The sequence below is a fragment of the Hippocampus comes genome, unplaced genomic scaffold, assembly GCF_001891065.2.
Source record: "Hippocampus comes isolate QL1 unplaced genomic scaffold, H_comes_QL1_v1.1 scaffold245, whole genome shotgun sequence".
Taxonomy (NCBI): domain Eukaryota; kingdom Metazoa; phylum Chordata; class Actinopteri; order Syngnathiformes; family Syngnathidae; genus Hippocampus; species Hippocampus comes.
In genome coordinates, this window is record NW_017805834.1 from 120,842 (window position 1) to 145,395 (window position 24,554).

Genomic DNA, 24,554 nt, shown 5'->3' on the forward strand with positions numbered 1-24,554 from the left:
GTATGAACGTCCAAGTACGGTATGTTAACAACATACATTGGTGACAACACAAGCAACAAAGTGCAACAATATATTGTCCAAAAACTGCGGCATACAGTACAGGTACAGTATATGAGAAAATATAACAAAGGTAGGACTATTTGCTCCAAAATGAGACGAGTAAAAGACCTGGTGGCTTTCTTTCCACTCACTCACTGTCTCGAACTCGACCTCCCCTCGATCACCACACAAGACAGCGTTGCTCAGCTGATGTCGTGCTTCGAACTTTTGAAGCCAGCCGCAGGACGCTTCGAAGTCTTCAATGCCCATAGTTAGCGTTATGGAACTCGCTTTCTCTCTTATTAGCAGTCCAGTTTGCGGAAAGTTTTTAGCACGATAACAGTCAAGCCATTTCAGGAAACGTTCATTTACTGGACTGTCCGTCGAGCCGCAAGCAATTCACTCTGAGCATGGAAATAGCCCGAATCGGACTGAGCAAGAATCGCTTCCTCGTTTTTCAAAGTCTCGTAGATTTGAGTCTTCCAGACTCCAAGCGTCTCCTGAATGTTTCGTACTTCGTAACCCGCTTCGTTTAATGAGATACACTTCATTTTCTCTTCCGCGGCCATTACCGCTCCTCTTTGTTTGGATGCCATGCTCTAATATAGGATGTAAAAATGTTCGCAATTCCCATAAAACTCACTGCAACAAAGAGTCGCTCTCATGTCGCCGTTTTGGATCCAATGACAGAAAATAGCGGTGCGGATACATCTATTTCGTCGTATCGAGCGGGACTTACTTGATTTAGTGCTACTGCGGGCTTCAGTATCGTCTACCCCTCCCTCCCCGTGCTCTGCGATGAACCCTCGTGAACCAGGGTGCAAAAGTATTACCCTTGCAAATGTGCAAAAATCGGCCAAAATTGGGCAGTCAAAAATTCATAGCTCACTTCCTGTTTATTTTAGACTATGGCTGCAATTAACTTTTGTGTACATCTGAGACTGCCTGACGATTTTCGCAGCTGGATGAACCCTCGTGAACCAGGGTGCAAAAGTATTACCCTTGCAAATGTGCAAAAATCGGCCAAAATTGGGCAGTCAAAAATTCATAGCTCACTTCCTGTTTATTTTAGACTATGGCTGCAATTAACTTTTGTGTACATCTGAGACTGCCTGACGATTTTCGCAGCTCTAAGGTCAACCAGGCCGGGATTGTTTTTTATTTTTCTACTCTAGGTGACGCTACAGCGCCATTTACGATTACTTTAAAATGTCATATTTTTCAACAGGCCCGATGAATGTGCAAAGTTTGATGAGTTTTCATGCCTGTTGAGTTGCCCAAAAATGGAATTCATTTTGTGAAAATAATAATAATCATCATCATCATTGTCATAATTCTTACTGTTATAATTATTATTATTTCTGCAAAATACTAGGGACCTTGCAGCAGTCACTGCTTGAGCCTTCATAAAAACAAAAGAATAATATCATAATATTAATAATAATTTCTACAAAAACAAGAGTGACCTCCCAGCTGCCTGGGCCCGTTTATAATCGTCATCATCATCACCATCATAATTATTATTGTTCAAAAAACAGACCAATTTCACCCTTATCTCCACACAGGATAAAAGACGACAGCAGATGACAACAATCAATCAGCACATGTAGCTGCACCTTCACCAGGGATACCACAGCGGGGCCCCACCTCACACCCAACACAGACAGGAAGCCGAGTAAGCAGCATACAAAGCAGCAGATCCTAATTTGTTAGAAATTGTTGCAAAAGGTGCTTGAATGTTACATCAGGGAGATGTGTCAGAGATGTTTGTTAGTCCTGTGAGGAGACAGCGAACAATACTGGATGGGAGTAAGTCGTACATTCATTATACATGCAAAGACATCTTCCAAAATTTTGGAGAAGCCTCATCACATTTCGTATTGTCATCTTATCGAGCAGCTTTTTGTGACCAAAGGACTTTGGTCTTGATGTTGATTTAAATCCATGTGTTTGTGATGTTTGACAAAAGATGCCACAAAGTGAACACATTTTGTGCACGTTAGCTAGCTCGCTGGATTACCTTCCAAAGGCTTGCTACTATGATGAAAGGGTCTTGTGTTTTATATGTGTGTAATGTTACATTGCTTTGCATGAAGAAGTGACTTTTGGCTTTTCCCTGTCAGGGGTCGCCACAGCAAGTCAGTCGCATGATGTTTGGCACAGTTTTGATGCCAGATTTCATTCCTGACGCAAGACACCCATTTTTATCCAGGCTTGGGAGTGGCAGGCTCTGGGAATTGACATAATTGTATGAAGGGTCTTGCCTAGGAGCCCATCTGAATGTTCAAGTCAGCAGTGGCCCATATATGGCATGATTATATGTATTTTTTTTATCTTTTGGAATAAACATAGGTGTGGCCCGGTGTTCCAGTAGTTAGGGCGTCGACCTCACAGTGCAGAGGTCGTGGGTTCAATCCTGGCTCCGGCCTCCCTCTGTGAAGTTTGCATGTTCTCCCCGGGCCTGTGTGGGTTTTCTCCGGGTACCCCGGTTTCCTCCCACATTCCAAAAACATGCATGGCAGGCTGATTGACCACTCCAAATTGTCCCTAGGTGTGAGTGTGAGTGTGGATGGAATAAACATTGGACAGTTGAGGGCTCATGAAAAAAATAACAAATCATTGTGAAAAGTAACAACTAATTATTTAATAAAAATGTTTAACAAATAATTGTAAATAATTATTTTTGTCGCCCTCCTCATTCCTCATGAAAGTTAATGAGGCTTAAATGTAATGTTTGATTGTTTTAACATTCATATTGTAGTGGATAACCTATGACTGCATTCATCCAAATATGAATTTAATTCTCAATGCATATTTTTGTGTTGAAAATTCCTCCAAAGGGAATAGTGAGTTGTGGTCAAATTTGCAGGTTATGGTCCAGCATGCACATCCAGGACAAGGTGATAGTTTTGTGCTACCTCCACTTTGTCTTTTTTGTCTTTCTTTTCCTTCTTGCTGTCTCCTCCTCCAGACGTCTTCTTCTCCACCCACAGTTCAGACTTTTCCACCAATGTTCTCAGACGGTCCAGGTCTGACTTGATCACCTTGTAGTTCTCCACATCCTGAGCCGAAATGAGTAGCTGGACCTATGCAGGCAAAAAAAACAAAGATCAGCCTTGACTTTAGTGGTTATGATGGTACTCAGATCACATGCACACGTGGATCCCGAGGGGTGCTTATGGACCCATCCTATAGCCCTGAAGAAAACAAAATATAGCCTGAAAATCCAGACTCATCCCTGTGCCAGAGATTTGAGTCTCATCAAGCACATTTCCAAGGTGGAACAACCCTGAGCAAATACAAAGCGAAATCAGCAAAGAGTGGCTAAAACATCCCAAAAAAAAAAAGGAAAAAAAAAAGAAAAAATGCTTCCCATAAGGCAGTCATCTGATGGAGTTTTAATTATGCTGTCTTGCACAAACAAGGTTTACTTCCATCTGATATTAGTTCTCATCTGAGATTAGTAAAAGCAAATTTAAAATGAGTTAATCCGGTTTTAAAATTCATCAGAACACGTAAAATTAATCTCAGTTTAGTAAAACTCAGTTTAACTTAATTTAAACTGAGTTCAATGTGATTGAAAGGGATAATTGTGATTACGGATATTGAAATTGAATTTATCATGAATTATGCATTTGGATTTAGAGGCAACACTGCTACACCACTGTCAAGCCCCTCGTGACAAAGGGTGCTTTTTTTTTTTTTTTTTTAAATGAAACATTGTAGCTCAGATCTCACTGAGCAGTGGAGGTTTGGTTTGCAAATGTGTACACATGTAGTGAAAAATGTTTTTCCGCCAAGGTTCATTTCAGGTTGCAAAGATATTTGGCAGACCCTCGCAAACGTATTTTTTTTCTTTTGTCGCAATCAAATTTTGCGAGCCCTGATGAGTGAGAGGAATGCTAACACACAGACTCTCGGACCTTCGCCATTCAGTGAGATGTGGGCTTACAGTGTTGATCGCTAGCAAAAATGTTTGCCTAATGTTACTCCTGAACTTGATCAGTTATCGTATTTTCCATACTAAAAAGCACACCGGATTAACAATACAATACAATACATCCTGATTTATATAGCGCTTTCACGGCGCAGGCTCAATTACGGGGTCTATTTCTGCACTTAGCCCACACAAAAGGCGCACCGTATTGTCGTATGAAAAATGACAGTAGTTCTTGTGCAGATTCTGAGATGATACCTTGTCATAAAACAGAAACACCAAGGATCTTCTCGTAAGTGATGTCAAATTTGAAGCACAGTATACATCTTTACGCGAGGCTATGTATTGCACCAACTTGAACAGCTTGGCAATTTCTCAACTCAACTCAACTGTATTTATAGAGCACTTTCAAACAGCCATTGCTGTACACAAAGTGCTGTACATGGAGCAACTAACATATACAACAGTAAAGTAACAAATCAGTAACAAAGACAGTAGAAAGCACCAAACAGCAAAACCAAGAACAATTTCGCCATCAAACATGCCGGGTTCCCTCTTGTTTTTGTCGGACGGAGTCAGTCACGTTGCCAGGTGGTTGAGCAAATAGGCCGACTTTTGCAAGTCTGGCTGGTTTATCGCTGCCAGCATACATAGTGTATGTATTACATAATCTCCGATTGTTTTATCACTGCCAGCAAACGTAATGTACGTATGATGTCCCTGAGTCAGCGGGAAAAGGTCCAACAATTATTCTTCACCCAATCTCTTCACCTTTAAATTCAAGAGTATTGAGCCCATCTATCAATTGTATTTGAGAAACTTCATTATTTTTGCTCTATATACCTAAAAAGTTTAGCCACTGTTGAAGTTAAACCATTCCCAAAATTAATTCTCAATTACAGTTTCAACCGCAGTTTATTCTGGTGCAACTAAATTAAATTTAAACTCACTTTAAAAATACAATTTAACGAGATTTAAAGGGAGGTCCAAATTTAATCAGTTTTATTTTTAAACTAGGTTTGGTGCAACAAGATTTGAATTTAAACCATGATTTAATCTCGTTTCAAAGTTAATCATTGTTGGTGCAATCTGGCCTGTGTTTGTGGTGATTTAATAGTGATTTTATGCTGAATGCCATTAACAAATCACTGTCTTACCCGCGCGCTATTTTGAATGAGGACAGAATTACGCCTCCAAAGAGTGACGTGCACGAAGGATATGTCACAGAAAATAAACAAATTTGATTGGGACGTCTCGTTTTGAACCGGGGCCCAGCCACGTTGCAGGGCAGGCTTTCCAGACCCACTTTCTTAGTGGTCATGGCTTGCCAGGCTGAAAAAAAGCAACCTTTTTGTTGTTCTTTCCTTCATTCATCAATATAAACACACACATAAACCTAAATGAAATGTACACTTTTTGACATCAATTTCCGCCAAATTGTTTTGACATCTAATTTACAAATGAATTTGCATCCTTTGGAGAATTGTGCCACACACTAATCTGATATGCTCCCACATTTCCCCTCTCTCCTCCTCCGTCTCCGCGTCTTGGGCCTCAGGTAGTGACCAGCCCATTATTTCCTAAACACATGAAAAAAATATGTGGGGCAGGGTGGGTTACCTGCTTGAAAGTGTGCAGCACTTCCTGCCTCTGGCTGAAATGTCTGAAGAGTAGCTGTAGAGCTCCGGACACCAGCGGCGGGTACTCATGCATAGTGAGGTGGATCAGGACACGCAGGAACATGCGTCCGCCTTCGTCGTCCACTTCAAGAATGCTGTTCCCCTTCCTGTAGGCACACGCGCACACGCACGCACGCACGCACACGCACACGCACACACACACACACACACACACACACACACACACACACACGCTCAGAGTGAGACACAAGTTACGCAATTACACTTCAAGCACTCTGACGCACCCGACTCCAAACATCGCCTCGGCCTGCTCTCCAATGTGCTGTCGGTTGATGGCAGCTGCAAGAACAGACATTTGTTATCTTGGAGATTGTAACCGCCATTGTCAACCCCCAGACCTCCCGCTGCCCTCTGCCTCCCTCGGTGAGTGGGCATGCACACCTGTGTGCTCTACACTGGTCGTGGCATCAGCATCAGCCAGCGAATAGACATCCTCAAATTCTTTCTTGAAGACGGACAGCAGGAAGGACAGACGGTAGTCCAGGCGCACGTTCAGAATGAACTGAGGACGACAAGACACTCAACCATCACACATAGTTGCCGTGCCCCCCTGTAGATACAATAATACCCTTTCAAAAGTTAATGAACAATTAAGTGTTATGTTAATGTTAACCTGAACCATCCTTTTATGCTAAATAACACATTAATATTTCCCAACTATAAAAATATGAAGATTAATATGAATAATTCTTGCTTCCAAAGGTGGTACAGTAAATAAATGATTATTAATTTTTCACAATGCTGCGATTGGTTGGCACCCAGTGCCTGAAAATCACTAAGTCTACTGAGAGCGGCAACAGCTCATCCACGGCCCTAATGAGGATACTGTAAGTGGTGTGGAAAAATGCTCATGTGCTCACAAAACACTTGAAATCATCCTGCCTAGCTCACAGTCATTGGTTGGCATTCTGTGAAACACTTCAGTCAATCTACAGTAGCAGCGTCGTGTATTGTTTTTTCCTTTTGTTAATTTAGGGCTAAGATCTTGAATAAATAGATTTAGATTGTGATTAGCATTGATGTACTATTATTATTAGCAACAACAATGACAGTTTTTTTTGTTTGTTTTCTTTTAAAGAACAAAGAGTTCAAGTTTGATTTCAGGCAGGGGTAGGGAACACCGGCTCCTCGAGAGCCATATCGTACTTGTTTTAAATCCCTTGATACTCCAAAACACCTGATTCAATTGTTCATGATCATTTCAGGCCTCTACAGAGCTTGCTGATGAGCTTATCATTTTAATCAGGTGTTTTGGAGTAGGGAGGGATCTAAAATAGGCAGGATCTGGCTCTTAAGGAACCGGAGTTCCCTGCCCCTGATTTAGGGGAACGAGTAGAAAGTAAGCATGTTGACATTATTATCATTTCTAATTGTTGTCAACTTGTTTTGGTCTATTGAAAATAATTTTACCATTCTGCTATGAAATGAATGCACAAAGTAATGAAATAACGGAACACATATTGGACATTAATATTGGCACATACTGGAGTCATTCCTTTTAAATTAAGGAACAACAAATATATTTCTTCTAGATGACATAGTGGAAGTCACTTTGACAACACTTAAGTAGTAGCTCAAAATGCCAATGGTAATAACAGTTCAATATGGGGACTGCATGAAAGAAACGGGTGGAGAGGAGGGTTCGGAAGTGAATCTTCGAACACACCAGCTGGAGGCGACTGTGAAAACTTTTGATTGATCTCAAATGACCTTCATCTTTGGTTTTGTTTGCCTATTGTTCAAGTGAATGGACTCAGCAATTACAGGCTCACTGACCTGCAAAATTTCCAGAATCTTCAGCTTTGTGTCCATTACTGTCAGGCCTATCTTGTCGATGCTGTCTTTGGCCATTCGCTGTCCATCAAGCACAAGTCCCGCCACCCGGGCCCCTGCCCCACCAAATAAGGACTGCTTCCTACTGAGGACCATGGTTGTCATCATTTGACCCATGCCATGGATGGAGCGTTTCACATTCTTCCCTTAAAGGTGGAAAAAGAGTGACAACAATGGGACATTCCTGTAATGTTTCACAAGAAAAGGATCAATAAATGTTTGGGATTGCAGGATTCATAAAGATACGTTTTAGTTGCAGTGGACATTGACCGCATCATCATCATACACAGTATGTTAAGGCTGTGTTGTATTCCCTTGCTGAGATGTCAGGAGGACGAGTATTCATTTCCTCACCAAAATCCTCCCATTACTGTGTTTTTTTGACTGATTAACAACCAAAAATGCATTGCACTTGGATTTCTGATTGTCGGAAAGGACTCCTTTTCAGCTTAACAGCATACCCCAGCTTCAGTGTTCCCCAACAAGTTCAGCGATTATTGCTGGGACAGGCACCAACCCACTCCTCAACAATGGAGTCACAAAATATGGCTGGGATGTGGTCAAAGTTCTGCTGAATGTGGGAGTTGGGGGACAGGGGACTCCATAAGATGTTCTTGACAGGGGACTTTAACAGATGCTCCCAGCAGTCCCTCACAATACAGTAATCCCTCGTTTATCGCGGTTAATGGGGACCAACCACCCGCGATAAACAAAAATCCACGAAGTGCCGACCAATAAACATATTAAAAAAATATATATATATATCTTTTTTTTAAGTCCGCAAAAAGTCTGCAAATGGTCCGTGAGAAGCTGCGAAAGTCACAGTAATCCCTCGTTTATCATGGTTAACATGTACATAATATTTATAAGGCCATATTTAATGGTATACATGCATGTAGAAGTAAATTTTGAAGTAATTAACATGACTTAATGCTGTATACTAATAGATTTAAACATTGGATTGGATTGGATACAACTTAATTGTCAAATGTGCATACACCACAGATGAAATTTCTTCCCTCTAAACATCGTAGAAAGGGTTCCGTCAGTCGTCGTCTGTACCTGTGGGTAAAAAACACAAAACAAAAAAACAAAAAACAAAAAAGGACGTTTCGCTTCTCTCACAGAAGCTTCGTCAGCGGTAGACAACTCTTCTTCTGTGAGAGAAGTGAAACGTCCTTTTTTGTTTTTTGTTTTTTTGTTTTTTGTTTTTTACCCACAGGTACAGATGACGACTGACGGAACCCTTTCTACGATGGAACTTTCCTGTAAGACTGAGAGCCTCCACAAGCTTCCCTCTAAACATAAAACAAGAAACAAGAGGATGTATAAGTTAGGTTAGTTTATGAATAACAAAATTCAGTAAACATACACATGTAGTACTGTATATGTTGCTCTATGTGACTCGCTGTGGTTTTGCTGACTTTCGCTGCTTCTCGCAGACCTTTTGCGGACTTTTTGCGGACTTAAAAAAAAAAAAAAAATTATGAATATGTTTGAAAAAATCCACAATGCACTGAAGCCGTGATAAACGAACCGCGAAATAGCGAGGGATCACTGTATATTAGTGTCTGGCCTGACCTGCATCCTCTCCTATTATCGGAGCCTACCATGCGATCACTTAACAGCTCTGGCCAGGTCTTCACCCAACGGTCAAAGACATGTAGCAGCAAGTCCTATGAAATAACCACAAAGTAAATCACTAAACTGCGGCTAAGGGTGCCTTGGTGCCAAGTGCCAACACTCCTGCATGGTGTTTGTTATGGAGGATCCATGACGAGCACAAAACTCCAAGAACAAGCACCACTCACGTTCAGATCGGATTCCTCTGAATCACACCATTTCAGGTGTCACCGTCATTGCCCGGGAAAGAAGGAAGGAGTTGACTGAGAGAATCCTCATCAACAACCACTCAAAGGAATCCAAAAAGGGTCCATACTCTGAACTACTGTTGGGTGCATAGTAACCAACAACCATTAGGACCCATCTCCACACCCGAAGGTAGAGGGAGGCAACCTCCACTGGGCTGAACCCCAACATAGAGACAGAGAGCCGTGGGGCATTAAGTAAGTCCACACCCGCTTGACATTTCTCAGGAACAACTCCAGAGTGGAAGAATGTCCAACCCATCTCAAGACAACTAGTTGCAGTGCCATAGCTGTTGTGTGAAGGTGAGCCAGACAACATCTAATCGGTGTCTCTCGACATCTTATACAAGCTTCGCCACCTTCCCTGCCAGGGAGGTTACGTTTCATGTCCCAAGAGCCAGCTTGTGTAACTACTGCCCAGTTCACACAGCACCCGCCCTCCTTTCTCCCCAACCACAAGTGGTGAGCCCATGATTGTCTTTCACTGTCAGGCCTTAGAACTGATGGGGGCCTGGTAAGGGAAACATTTTCCATTTGTCATTTTTTTGGGGTGGTTGTCTGTGTGTTCTCTGGTCCCTCACCTAAGATCATTTTTTTTCCCCATTGAGTAACAGGTTTCATAAAGTACCTAGTGACTGACATGGAGAGTATCACTGAGATGCACAAACCCCTCCACCTGAAAAAGGTGGAGGGGTGTGCAAATACACACCCTAATATTTTAAAATAAAGTGTTGTGCTTTTTTTCCACAGATGGAAAACACACAATGGTGGTTAGTGTGGTCACTTATGAAAAGACTCTTTCCACCTGACTCATGCAACTTATGCTAACACCTAGTGGCAATAACTGGTGTTTTTAATGAGGCCGTGTGGGGGGGGGGGGCTCATTTGAGGTGTGGTATTTTCTTGTTCGACTGGATATATTTTAGAGTACAGGCTACTATTGGATAGGAAGGGACAAGACTATTTTTCTGATTGGCCGGGATGTTTACTAGCAGGTCACCTGATCCTTCGTCATTGATCAGTGAGGTGCCATGGGAGGGGTTGGGACCACAGTCGATGATTCCCAGCAGTGTTCTAGTGAGTCGCAGCAGCTCAAAGAAGCTGTAGAAGCCGAAGTAGATGAGATGCCGCGCCAAGCTCACAACCTTCACAGGGAACAGGAATGAAGTCAGAAAAGGAGGCAAAAACTGAAGCGTTCTTGGTGCCTGAGGTCCCTGCGGACCTCATAGGTCAGCTTGTTCTTCTCCTCATTGTGAAAGGGCAGCTCCTCGTTCAACACGTTGTTGAGATACTCCTCCATGAAGACCATGGTGTTGGCGAAACGGTTCTTCTTGTTGTCTCTGCTGTCATCCATGTTTGAGTCGTAACTGAGGTGGGAACACAACAGTTTGGTTAAAGGGGAAATATGGTGTAAAAGTGACTTTTTCACAGTCTTGTGGTGCAGTAATTCCTATCCAGTGTGCCAGGGCACAGTATGGCACGTAAGCTGTTAGGGTTTGGCGCAGAAAATTATAAAATATCACATAATTGGTCAGAAAATTACAAATTATTATTATTTATTTATAATGTATCATGTATCTGTATTCATCTAGCTATGCCACCGTTTTACAGTGACAGACAGAACAAATACTGTATATTCCGCACTATTTTTCACACTACAAGGCGCTTCAGTGTATAAGGTGCACCTTGAATGAATGGCCTATTTTAAAACTGTTTTCATATTTCGGGCGCCCTGCATTATAAGGCACATAGAATAGAATCCACAATAGTGGCTGCCATTGTGTTGTGCATCCACTAGATGGAGCTACACTAGGGGGAATACAATACAATACAGCTTTATTTATATAGAGCTATCACAACCACTGCAGCTGGAAGAAAACACTACACAGAACATTTAAAATACTACGTCCGAGAAATCAGAATATTGATCCATATATAAGGCGCATCGGATTATAAGGCGCACTGTCGGTTTTTGAGAAAAGTAAACACTTTTAGGTGCGTCTTTTAGAGCAGAAAATACGGTAAATGACTGCTTTAGATGATTTTTGCTGGGTGTAAAAAAAGTCATAGACGGTACTGATGTGGTAAGGAGACCGGCAAGTGGAGGCCAAGACAATGAGGCACACGTAATCAAGAAGCCTTTATAAGGGAGTAGTGTACAGTGTTGGGTCATGTTCCTTTGCAGTGGAAACACAAAACTGAGGGTATTTTGATGAGTGGTCACACTAATCATCTTTTTTTACATCAGTTAAAAAAAAAGCATAAAAAAAGTAATTGCATTACCAAATTCAATTTGTCTGTTGGTTTGCATAAACACAATATTAAGGGGCGAGCATGACCACAGCGAGATCACCTATTGTTTTTGCAAGAATTATTATTATTAGTTGTAGTAGTAGTAGTATTATTACTGGTTTTGTCATAATTGTCATGATTATGTTTAATAATAATAATAATAATAAAAATAATAACAATAATAATATGTCTCTGCAGCGCCACCTAGAGTGGAAAAGAAAAAAAGAACTATACTGGTACATTTGACCTAGTCCAATGAAAATTGGCAGGCATGTATGTGTAGCACCCTGAGACATATAAAAAACGTCCATTGTGGCCAAAGTAAAAAATAAACAGGAAGTGAGCTATGAAATTTTGAAAGTCCAATCTTGGCCCATTTTTGCACATTTACAGGGGTCATACCTTTGCACCCCTGTCCTAGACTATTCATCCAATTGATTTTAAACTGTGGCTACATCATCTTAAGACATGGGACAACAGGGGAAAAAAATCTTGAGTTTTCGAACTACTATATGATGGGGGCAGCGAATTGCTTTATAATTTGCCTGTAGAAAAATCCCAAACCTCACATCTAGATAAATAGTTGCATCCTGAAGATGTCTCTATGATACATACATATAGAGCCACCCAGTGATGACAAAATACATTTTTATTTTTAAAAAATTACGTATATTTATATTTTAATGTACTTCAATGTATGCTGAATGATCTAACTAGAAAATTCTCAGAAAAGCCTGATGACGTTTCTCATGCTGGTGGTGAACGGTTTGGCCGATGCCATGCCGCAAAGTCACAGTAACAATAAACATTGCTGCTTTTTCAAGAAAAGTCAAAGCCTGAAGCGATCTTTGGACTTAATATCATAGTGGCAATTTTAAGGGTCTAAACATGCACAAAAACACATGAAACTTTGCACACATATCTAGCATGGCAAAACAATCAATAATTTGTTAGTTTATGATGCATTTTTTTAAAAAATTGTCTCTGGAATGCCCCTTAGAAATTTTTAACAAAGTAGTGCTGGTCTTAAGTTTCACCTATCCATCTATGCATCCATTTTCTGAACCGCTTTATCCTGACAAGGGTCGCGGGGCATGCTGTAACCTGTCCCAGCTGTCTTCAGGCAGTAGGCGGGGGACACCTTGAACCGGTTGCCAGCCAATCGCAGGGCACACAGAGACAAACAACTATCCATGCTCACACTCACACTCACACCTAGGGACAATTTACAGTGTTCAATCAGCCTGCCATGCATGTTTTTGAAATGTGGGAGGAAACCAGAGCACCTGGAGAAAACCCACGCAGGCACGGGGAGAACATGCAAACTCCACACAGGAAGGCCGGAGCCGGGATCGAACTCACGACCTCTGCACTGTGAGGTCAACATGCTAATCACTAGATCACTGCCCGTTTCACCTAATGCTACAAAAATTTGGTGGTACATGTAACAGCCCAAGACATACAAAAAAAAGTCTCTAGGAGGCATATGCTAAACCAAACAAGGTATCCGCCATTTTTAAATTTTTTTTAATTTTGGTGCTGCCTGGACTAGAAAATCTGCTGTAACTGGACCCACACGGTCATATCTTGTCAATACAGTAAATATTCCCATCCCCGGAATTCTATGAAAAGGAATTTCCTTTACCCGGAACAAAAACCTGTGCATTAACATTTTGACTACGATATAACATGTTACCGGAATTTACGTAAGCGGAAATTCCACTACCCGTAACCCGGATTGAGACGTCATGCCGCGGGAGCTTAAATACACGCAACGCCCACCCAACGCTACGGTACGACGACACCTAGACACATTTTCACTTCGCGTTTTTCGATCATCAGATTCGAAACGACGACGTGTAAGTGAGTTTTTATTGGCGTGCGTTTGACTGCAATTGCGAAAGATTTTAACTTTATTCACTTACGTCGTGTAGATCATGGCATCGAAACGTAGAAAAACTGTAATGACTGGAGCGGAGCGAGTGAAATGCATCCATTTGAGCAAGGCTGGACACAAAGTTAAAAGCATCCAGCAGACACTTGGAGTCGGAAAGACGCAAATCTACGAAACTTTAAAAAACAAGGCATCGATTCAACTCCTGATGACAAGCCACCATCCAGCGAGGAAGCAATGCAAATGGCAACAAATCCATCAGTATGCACAAGACTTACCAGACATCGGTGATCAACGGGACAGTTACTTGCAACTAGCAACAAAACTGTATGACACGCAGGCAAACATTGTCATAAACCAAAGAATGCATCCAACCAAACAATCCAAAATAGACACACTTTTTTTCCCAAGACAGAAAAAAAATAAACATTAAAATACTGTACGTTATTTACTGTTGTGATTTTTTTTTGGATACACCTGTATTGCAGTTTTTGTTATATAAAGTTTTTGGACAGTATATTTTTGTATTTTATTGATTGTGTTGTTACACGTGCATTTTTGTCAACATACTTGCAGGTTCATAAAGGACATGTACCATGCTCATTTCCCAAATGAGGAATTTCTGTTATCAGGACAAATTGGACAGCGCCAACACGAGTCCGCACTAGAGAATATTTACTGTATTTGACACATCTAAAACAGGCAAGACAGCGGCCCTTGAGGACCGGAAGGCCTCAGCCTTTACGCATTTAAGTCACGCAACAGACAAAGCAGCCGTGGCTAATGAAGGTTGTCTTGTTTACAGCGATAAAGCTTTCTTATTCTTACTGGTGCTGCTACTTGGCTGAAACTGAACTACTTTCTGTGTGTGTGTGTGTGTGTGTGTGTGTGTGTGTGTGTGTGTGTGTGTGTGTGTGTGTGTGTGTGTGTGTGTGTGTAAGAGATGGCTAAGTGAGGCTAAAAACTGCAAACTCCCATGACGACTTACTCCTTGATAGTGATGGAGGTGGGGATTTCGGTCCAAAGTCGGGCAAACTTAACAGGCGTGACCAGTTCTTGTGGGTCGCGGTCCACGTGAGCATGCAGCATCAGGCGACAGAAGGACGCTCGCAGATCGAAGGGCAGAGTCTCATCCATCATGCACAGAAAGATGAGCTCCACATCCAGCTGCTTGGAGATTTCGTCAATGGCCAAGTACTGGCGGTCCAAACACATTCTGGCAAAAAGCTTCAGCTGGTACCTGAGCAGATAACATATCACACTTTCAGAAGGATAATGTCAACATTCATGCCACAATCCATAAGCAGTACTACAAAGAAGTATGAAGGCCAAAGTAAAAGAACAAAATGATGCTGCGCGACATTCTAAATACTCATGTATTTTCAAAATGACAAGCAGTACATTTTCATTAATAAATTCATATTATTTTGAGAATCAGGTTTTCTTATATATGGTGTAAATTTCACTTTTAAATTTTTTGCATGTACAGCGAACCCTCATTTATCACAGGGATTAAGAACCTGCGAAAGGCGAAATCCATAAAATAGTGTCACTGCTCCGAATGGTTTTCTTCCTAGTTTTGGAAGACTTAACGATTTGGCCAATGTTCAACAGCCTTTCGTGTCCACACGTCCATCACTGAGGAACACTATTGTTTTGGTGGAAAATGATGACGAAAATATACAATTGCACAATATACAACATACCCACAAGCATCTCAACTCCATAAAACACACATTAGTCATAGCCACATACCGTTTCGCCTTCTAAACAGGAATTTAGGAGTAATTAGAAGAAATCAAAGCTCTTGCCATATGCACATCACGCTTTCATCTCTTTCCTCCAACTGACGTAATGCCGAATCAACATTAACCACTTTCTGCCACTCAAGGCAACCCAAAAATATAACAGCAGGGAGAACAATAACCTAAATAAATGTGGAGTTTTTAGCAAATAACATACATTCTTATTGTCATTTCACTATCATGTAGGAAGGTACATTATTTTAATTTCACCAAGAACTTAGAATTCGAGATTCTAAGTTCTTCAGTTGCAGTCAGCTTTATTTTTTACAATTATTATACAATACAATACTGTATATAGCAGTGATTCTTAACCTGGGTGCGATGGAACCCTCGGGGTTCGGTGAATCGGTCTCAGGGGTTCGACGGAGCCTCTGCCATGGAGGTTAAGACACACCCGACTCAACATGTCAATTAGTTAGGACACCCGTAAGGCTATCTCTGGCTGCAGATGATCACATGACATTGCTTGTCCAATCAGTGCTGCAGGAAATTTAGTTTGCTCAGTCATCAATGTGTGACTGTCGTGATAGTACGTCGTATAATTTTTAAAAATTATACTTATGTCTTGAAATTGTATTTACTTTTTTTCTTTTTTTTAAATAAATGCATTTTTTTGTCTTGTATTTGTAAAAACTCATATTTTTGTTTTTCACTAATTAAGTGTTCATGGAATGTGCATATGAATTGGTTGAGTTCGGTACCTCTAAAAAGGTTAAGAACCACTGGTGTATAGAAAGAAACTGAAGTGTGTATTCTGCCCATATTTAGTCATTCTGTATAGCTTTCCCATGCCCGCAGCGTAACTTGGCATCCTTGAAGCTATCATCACTTAAAATTGGAACACTCCCTACTGGAGACCTTGTAGCGATGCACAGACATAGGAATGCACCAGTTGACACAAGCTAAGAATCAGTTTAGGAGAAACGAAAGTCCTGATGCCTCACCATGGGTTTTGGTGCCGCTGATGATATAAATATATTGTGAATCCCTTCCTTCTTTGCACTGCAGCCATTGTCTGTAAACCACGGGTGCCCGGAATATTCTGCAAATAAAGCCTTCGAAGGTACTGTTCATCCACTCCAGCCTGTATTTGGATAACCAACATCCTGCTCGTCCGAAATTCAACAAACACGCGGAGGAAAGAAGGCCACTTTGCCCCCAACAAAACCAAAGACAAAAACTAGTTTTTGTTGTAAACGTAAATGTGGCAAGCTGTACAGAGACGAGACGTGACTCCATGAAGAGACTGCAACACCATATATAAGGCACATCGGATGATAAGGCATGCTGTTGGTTTTTAAGAAAGTTGAATGCTTTTAAGTGTGCCTTATAGTGCAGAAAATATGGCACATAAAGCGCTAAACAATCATAATGGCCCTGAAGAAAGGGTAAACTGCCAAAGGGAGTGTTTGTGGAGGCTCTCAGTCGTACAGGAAAGTTCCATCGTAGAAAGGGTTCCGTCAGTCGTCATCTGTACCTGTGGGTAAAAAACAAAAACAAAAAAGGACGTTTCACTTCTCTCACAGAGCTTCGTCAGCGGTAGACAACTCTGAAGTCTCCGTGAAGACTCCGGGAAATTGCTCTGCGCTAAAAAGCTGAGCGTGGCCTATTTGAGGACTGGGTGGGGATGGTTAGTCACGCCCCTATGGTGAAGAGGCCCATTGATTTCTAAATTCCCTATCGTTGGGTCTTGATTAGGCCTATTGTTTGGGCTCGGGCTGAATAGCTACTTTCAGTTAGCCTGATCAGCATGTCTATGTCCCTTGGTGGTCAACAAGTTAGAAAAGACTTTATCAACACAAATGGAAAAACAATGATAACAAAAGTGCAGTAAACGCACATTTAAAAGAAACAAACCACACAATTGAAGATGAACAAGTAAAAATCCTAGGAACAGAAAAGAGATGGTTTGAAAGGGCAGTAAAGGAAGCGATTTTTGTTAAAAAATTTTCACCCTCTCTGAACCGTGAAGGAGGTATCAGATTTAACCTGTCTCCTATTTACAATAACTTGTTGACCACCAAGGGACATAGACATGCTGATCAGGCTAACTGGAAGTAGCTATTCAGCCCTAGCCCAAACAATAGGCCTAATCAAGACCCAACGATAGGGAATTTAGAAATCAATGGGCCTCTTCACCATAGGGGCGTGACTAACCACCCCACCCAGTCCTCAAATAGGCCACGCTCAGCTTTTTAGCGCAGAGCAATTTCCCGGAGTCTTCACGGAGACTTCAGAGTTGTCTACCGCTGACGAAGCTTCTGTGAGAGAAGCGAAACGTCCTTTTTTGTTTTTGTTTTTTACCCACAGGTACAGATGACGACTGACGGAACCCTTTCTACGACAAAGGGAGTGTTATTGGAAGCGGTTGAGATACAGGACCAGAAAGATCGGTGCTTTTCTTCTCGCTTTAGCTATACAAACTGATGGCGGCGCGGGCACCCGCCGCGGCTCCTCTTGTTGCATGTTGTCTTGAGAGGGAAGAAATTGCATCTGTGCTGCATGTTGCACATACAGCACATTTGACAATAAAGTTGTACTTGACTTGACTTGACAAATGAGAAAGCACTCACTGGTGACAGTGTGAGTGTGTCAATAAAAAATTTGATTATAAAAGGATCCCACTGTATTCTTCCCCCAGTGATTGTATTACAATGTAGCGCAGTGCCCCTAGTGGTGGAAGTAGTTAAAACCACCCAAAATTGCATTACAGTACAGTAAAGTGCCCCTCGTCCTTATAGTAGTAGTATCACATCCACTTCCATCCTCTTTCTTTTGACAAGTTCAGGCACAATCTGTAAGTACATTTACACAGTTGTACATGTTACTCTTTGTTGTGCAAGTTATTTATTGGCATATCAAGTCAAGTACAACGTTATTGTCAAATGCGCTGTATGTGCAACATACAACACAGATGAAATGTCTTCCCTCTCAACCAGACAACAAGACAACAAGAGGAGCCGCTGCGGGTGCCCGCGCCGCCATCAATAGAACAGTTAACATGAAATGACAAAATAATACCACACAACACTTAAGACACAGACAGTCACGCAATCTTAACCGCTTTTCCTGCATATACTTTGTTGTCTGAAGCAGTTATAGATGAAAGAGGAGCGAATCAAAGTGTCCTTTTCACCAGTGGATCAAAGATGTCATGCTGAAAATGTGCACACGTCTGCTACAAGCTAAGTTTGAAAGCAACAAAAAGCTGTAGCGTCCATTGACGGAAAAGAGATTGGCTCTCATGTCCTGTCCCATGTAAATCCGCTTCAACTCCGAGCGCGACTCCCAGTTCCACATACGCATTGGTGCTCTGCGCTGTCGCTCCTTTCTTCTCATCGCCGGCTCCTCATGCCATGCATCCATCCAGCTGCAGACTGTCCAACAGCACCGACCTTTCCACTGAACAAAGCGGGGCTGTGAAAAATGCTGCCCATGCAGGTGCAACACACAATCGTCCCGGGTCTGTCCAAAAACGACAGTCAAATGGTGCCGACATTCCTCCCAATCAAAATCAAGGCTGGTACACGCGTGCTGCCAAGAAGACGCAACCACTAAGCACAGATTCTTCTTCTTTGACAAATGTCATGGCCAAAAATGCTGAAAACAATCCACATCAGGTCCACACAAAGTAACAACACCACCATATGACAAAACAAAAGACAAAAACAACGAAAAAAAACACAAATTCCTCCATCATGAGAATGAATAATACATGTTATGACCCCATCTGTACCCAAAAGTGAGTGTTTCGGATAGAAGGTAATTTACCCCATCTCGCTTGTCAAAGACACTCTGGTTTCCTTCCAACAATTAAAGAACGGGTGACCTACGTGTGTCATGATTCGGTTTGGGACCAAGAGGTGGCACTGCAGGGCTCTCCCTGCAGCTGCACACCTGTTGGTCGTTAGGTAATTAGTTATGTAAAGGGACTGCCGCCCGAACACTCATTGTCGGGTCATTGTTGCTGTTGGCTACTGTCATGGTTGTTTGTTGCTGCCATGTATGTTTGTCATGCTTTTGGTCATGTTTTATGTTATTGATAGTGATGGGAAAATGAAGCCTCATGAAGCAATGAGGCTTTACATCCAATTGGTTCGTTCCTGGGCCGAAGCATCATGAGGCTTTATTTGTGCTACTGCGCCATCATGTGGAAAATAAATGTCATGACAGACAGTGATTAAAATGATACCATGGATTTGATGTAGAGGTAAAATTGGGCCAAAAAAATCCAGCCCGACCCGGCCTGCTGGTATTTAAGCCCAACCCGGCCCTGGACGGGGAAAATTTAAGGCCGTCCGTCATTTTGCCGGGTTGAAAATTGGGCCATTCACCACAGCAGCAGTACGTCTTTAAAAATCGAGTGCGGCACTTGAAGATAAGCAGCGAGACAAAGAACAATGACGGCTGGATCATAGAGACATGAAGGAGTTCTTTGAATTGTCATTGCGAGTGTTTCGTACAGTACATGTTGTGATGAGGCCACTTCTGTTTTTTTGGCGAACCCCGGTCTTCTCGTGGCCAAAACTATTCACGGCCTCGTAACGAACAAAAAAAAAAGTCAGCGAGAGAGAAGCCAGACCTGAACAGCGGGCTCGGGCGGCCCGATCTTATCTCTAGTCAGTGTCACCTGTCAGCTCATTGTCGTCCCGGTGCGCCGTTTTATTTCGAATCACCCGCGAAACTATTTGTTGGCGGTGACGTAGGAATCCCGTCTCGCGAAGCTTCGGGCGGAGCAACGTGCGTTCCGAGGCATCGGGCGTGGCCACAAGCGTAATCGACACATGCCTCAATGCGCGCTTCGCAGATTTTCTTCCGGTTTACTCGGCACAGGCATCGGAGCCTCGGCACAGTCGGGCACATCACTAGTTATTGATAGTGTTTTGCTTAAGTCATGGGTTTTGTTTGCTACTTTGGATTCTTTTTGTTTTCAGGACTTTGTTTTTTAGGATTTAGTTTTCTCTATGTTTTAATACAATCTGTCAAGTACACCCTGCTCCTCTCTCCTGCCTGCTTTTTGGGGTCCACCACCACCTCGCAAACGTGACAACGTGACCTGCAGTTCAGAGATCATCCATCCAGGTATACATTTTGTTCAATGCAATTACACCAACGTGCCAACAGCTCACAGTGGCCCGGCCTCTGAAGGCTTTTCACAGCTGCTTGTTTAATTTCAAGCCTTTATTGTTCTGACATCATCTTATTTATTCAACTCAGTTATTTTAAAGTGCCTCCTGCTTGTGAGGTGGTAAAATCTAATCATTCGTTATTTTTGTGTTAATAAACCTGATTTGAGACTGGATTATTATTGTTCTTCAGAGGAATAACATGATGGATTTGCTTGGGACATCAAGAACACTCTGTGTTAATTTGACATTAGTGAAAGTATTTGCGCGTTTGAAAAATAACAAACACTGATTGCTGGAGACACCAAGAACAATATTTGTCGAACACTGTTCTTTTAGAGACATAACGGCTGACCTGTAGTAGGTAAGTACGTTCTCGTCATGGGCATTGCCTTGTCGAGCCTCCTGAGCGAGCTGCCTTATGCTCTTCTCCTGCTTCTCATTGGTCTTGTCAGTCCACACCAGCCATACCTACAAGAAACAAACAATAATTGTGCTTCGGTAATGAAGATAACCCCTGACGAAGACAAACTAGAATGAAGCTAAACCGTAACAAGGAATATAGATAATGAGGATTAGTGAACACTGTGAGGTCCCTACTGTTTTTCTGATGATGATGATGACGATCATTATTATGATGGGCCAAGCAGCATTTGCTGCAAGGTCTTTTTTGTTTCTCTCGAATTTATTAGGGACCAAGAGTTCATTCTGCAGCTAAAATAGAAATGGCTTAGTTGCGCTCCCTACAAATCTTGAACAAAACAGCCCCGGTGACCATTTCACCAAGATCTACCAAAAGTTGGAGGCACAAACAAAAGCCCAAGCCCTGCAAAAAAATCTCTGGAGCCCTACTCTAAACTCAAAAGGAAGATGGGCATATCTAATTTCCTTTTCTGCCCAATTTTTGGCCCTTTATTGCGGTCATATTTTATCAAACTAGCATTTAATTAGATGTATTTCATTTTCCCAAAAATGTCAATTACAATGTGCCAGTATCATGCTAGTACTCAACGTTGTATGCTAAGAAGTCAATACAATGATTTACAAACCCAGTTTCAATGAAATGTGTTAAACATAACTAAAAAGAGAATACAATGATTTGCAAGAATCATGTTGAACTTATATTTAATTGAATCGCTACAAAGACAAGATGTTTTATGTTCAAACTGCGACCCGTTATTGTTTTCTGGAAATCAGCAGACAGGGGGCCAGAAACACTGAGAAAGGTGAGGAATGCTAATCAAACACCTACTTGGAATGACCCACAGGTGAAGAGGCTAACTGGGAAAAGGAGGGTGCCATGATTTTGTATAAAAGGAGCTTCCCTGAATTGCTCGATCATTCACAAAGATGGGGTGAGGTTCACCTCTTGGTAAACAACTGCATGAGAAAATAGTCAAAGAGTTGGAGGACAATGCTGCTCAATGTAAAATTTCAAGGGACTTAGGGATTTCACCATCTACGCCAGAGGTGCACAATACGTCGATCGCGATCGACCAGTAGCTCACGATCGACCGGTAGCTTGGGGACTGGTCCCAAGTCAATCGCGAGGGGCGTAGAGGGGAAGAAGAACAAACAATCTAGAGCATTTGTGTGTCTGTGTGCATTATAAATATGACATATTTATGTGTTATTGCACACTGCACACTTAAGCATCCTACTAGTCTGACTCTCACAAAAGTATTCAAAAAATAAAAATAAAATAAATAAAAAAGCCGGTCAACTTTAACCTAAGGTGGCGCGTGACCTGCTTCACCGGATGTTGTTAGAGGTCAGCAGTCTGGAATTGCAGCTCGCAATCAGAGCTGTTGTGCAATAGCTTTTATTACTATTATCAATCGAAGTTCGTTTCATTAACAATTCACCGAGGACACTGGTAAAGAATGGCAATCTGGAGTGCCAGGAGAAGCATTTTAAAATGGTACACGTGAGCTACGATCGTTAACGCGCCGCAAAAGTGCGTCCCAAGCCCAGGTCTCGACAAAGCGTAGGCAGTGATTTTCTCTTGTGTCTACTTTACTTTTCTGTTTCTTTCATCTTAGGTGCCATTATGGCTGTTGCTCATTATGGCCTGCGTGTTCATGTGTGTGCGTATGCGCACGTGTGCGGCAATGGGTCAATCGCGGGAGGTTGGTTGATTGAAAAGTACATCTTAAGTCAAAAAAGGTTGGACACCCCTGATCTACGCAATTTAGGGATTTCATCATCTACAGTCCAGAACATCATCATAAGGTTGAGAGAATCTGGAGACCACTGCATGCCAAGGGTGAAAATCAACAGTGAATGCAGACAGCACTGCATCCAAAACTAACATCAATGTGGAAAGCATATAATCAGATTGGCTTCAGGAACACTTCAGAAAGACAATGTCCAAAAATACAGTTCGGCGCTGCATCCGTAAATTCATCTTAAAACTCCACTATGCAAAGCAAACACCCCAGAAACGCTGCCGGCTTCTCTGAACACAAGCTCATCGGAAATGTACTGATGCAAAATGGAGAAATGTTCTGCGATGTGAGGAGGAAACACATTTCAAATTGTTTTGGGAAATTGTGGACATCCTGCCCCGTGGGCAGAAGAGGAGAACGACCAACTCAATTCCTTCCATGTTTAATTTTAATTAAACTGATAGCCCTCTCTACCCCTTCTCACCCAGACACACCTTCTGACCATAGAAATCGGATCACACTGCACGTTGTTCTCCACTGGTGCATGTGGAGTGGTGAAGCGGCCATTTTTATCGACTGAAAGAAACACGTGTAACAATCGATCAAACAAAAATATCAGCTGATTGTGATCACGTGACACACAAGTTCTCACATGCAGGCAAAATTGCATCGAACTTCAACACAAGCGCACGCTGTAGCATAAAGTGCGGATAATTTTTGACTTACCCTCATATTTTGCCAAATGCTGTTGCCTTGGGGATGCAGTGTTTGCCCCCCAAATTTTATGGTATTAACATTCTTGAAAACATACCATACTTGGCACACACATCACGTTTGACCAATTAATGACTATTTTTGAAGTTTATTTTGTGGTTGAAAAAAACAAAAGGCTTAGTTGCGACCTCTACACATTTTTATTGAAACAGCGCCGGTTGAATACTTCACCAGGATCTACCAAAAGCTGGAAGCACATGTAACAGCCCAAGACTTCAAAAAAGTCTCAGGATCCCCTACTCAAAACTCAAATCGAAGTTGGCCATTTATAATTTTCTTTCTAATCGATTTGATTCAGGGAGGAGAGATTTGCAAGTGGAGCTGAATAGAAGGGAACAAATTTGTTTTGGAAAACATTTATTATTACCTCATCTTCATCTGCATAGTCATCCATTCCCATATATTGCGTGGGGATTTCAGCTGGGGCCACCTCTTTGGGCACCCGCCGCCTGCAATTAAAACAAAGTCAACAAGAATTGTAGAATGTGTGTGTGGCAATTTTTGTCTACTCTACGGGGGATGTTTCTTTTTTTCAGAAAAACAAGTACAGTGCATGTGTGTCCCAAGGCCAAGGTCAAGTCCTTGGCCTTGGGAGTCAAGTTCTTGGCCTTGGCCTTGGGTTGCTGGTCTTCGGACACAGCGAGGGATTAGAGCCTCTAATCCCTCGTCCACAAGTATAAAGTGGGTCCAAGGACCGCAAAAATCAAAAAAGTCAAATAAATCTATCCACGAAACCCATATTGATGGATTTATCTGGCGCTTAAAGAGGGGCGTGTCTGCCACTGACTGGTGACAGAGCAACGTATAAAGAGCGGCATCACACAATCCATCCACGAAACCCATATTGATGGATTTATCTGGCACTTAAAGAGGGGCGTGTCTGCCACTTCCTGGTGACAGAGCAACGTATAAAGAGCGGCATCACAGTTAGTTTCAATCACGGTTCGTTCCGTTCGCGATCGGCAGTGTAAATAGCGTGTAAAGTCTTTCTGTAACAGTGGTGTCTTTTATTTAGTTATTTTTGCACAGTCGTCACGTTTGTGCGGTGGCACTAGAATGTTTGTTTGAACCAAGTAAGTTGCGTTACAGCTGGAGTCAATAATGCCGGCACTTCACTT

The 24,554-nt window shown here is 42.1% G+C and overlaps 1 protein-coding gene across 1 annotated transcript in view; it reads right to left on the reverse strand.

Moving 5' to 3' along the window:
- Nucleotides 1-24,554, reverse strand: part of itpr3 (inositol 1,4,5-trisphosphate receptor, type 3) — a 191,920-nt gene that overhangs the window by 73,219 nt on the left and 94,147 nt on the right. The window contains exons 18-27 of the mRNA XM_019887755.1: nt 23,804-23,885; nt 20,850-20,965; nt 14,552-14,803; nt 10,600-10,744; nt 10,378-10,522; nt 7,453-7,655; nt 6,058-6,178; nt 5,901-5,955; nt 5,597-5,762; nt 2,958-3,125 (exon numbers count right to left, since the gene is read on the reverse strand). Of these exons, the coding sequence (XP_019743314.1) occupies nt 2,958-3,125; nt 5,597-5,762; nt 5,901-5,955; nt 6,058-6,178; nt 7,453-7,655; nt 10,378-10,522; nt 10,600-10,744; nt 14,552-14,803; nt 20,850-20,965; nt 23,804-23,885 (1,453 nt within the window). The remainder of the gene's footprint in view (nt 1-2,957; nt 3,126-5,596; nt 5,763-5,900; nt 5,956-6,057; nt 6,179-7,452; nt 7,656-10,377; nt 10,523-10,599; nt 10,745-14,551; nt 14,804-20,849; nt 20,966-23,803; nt 23,886-24,554) is intronic.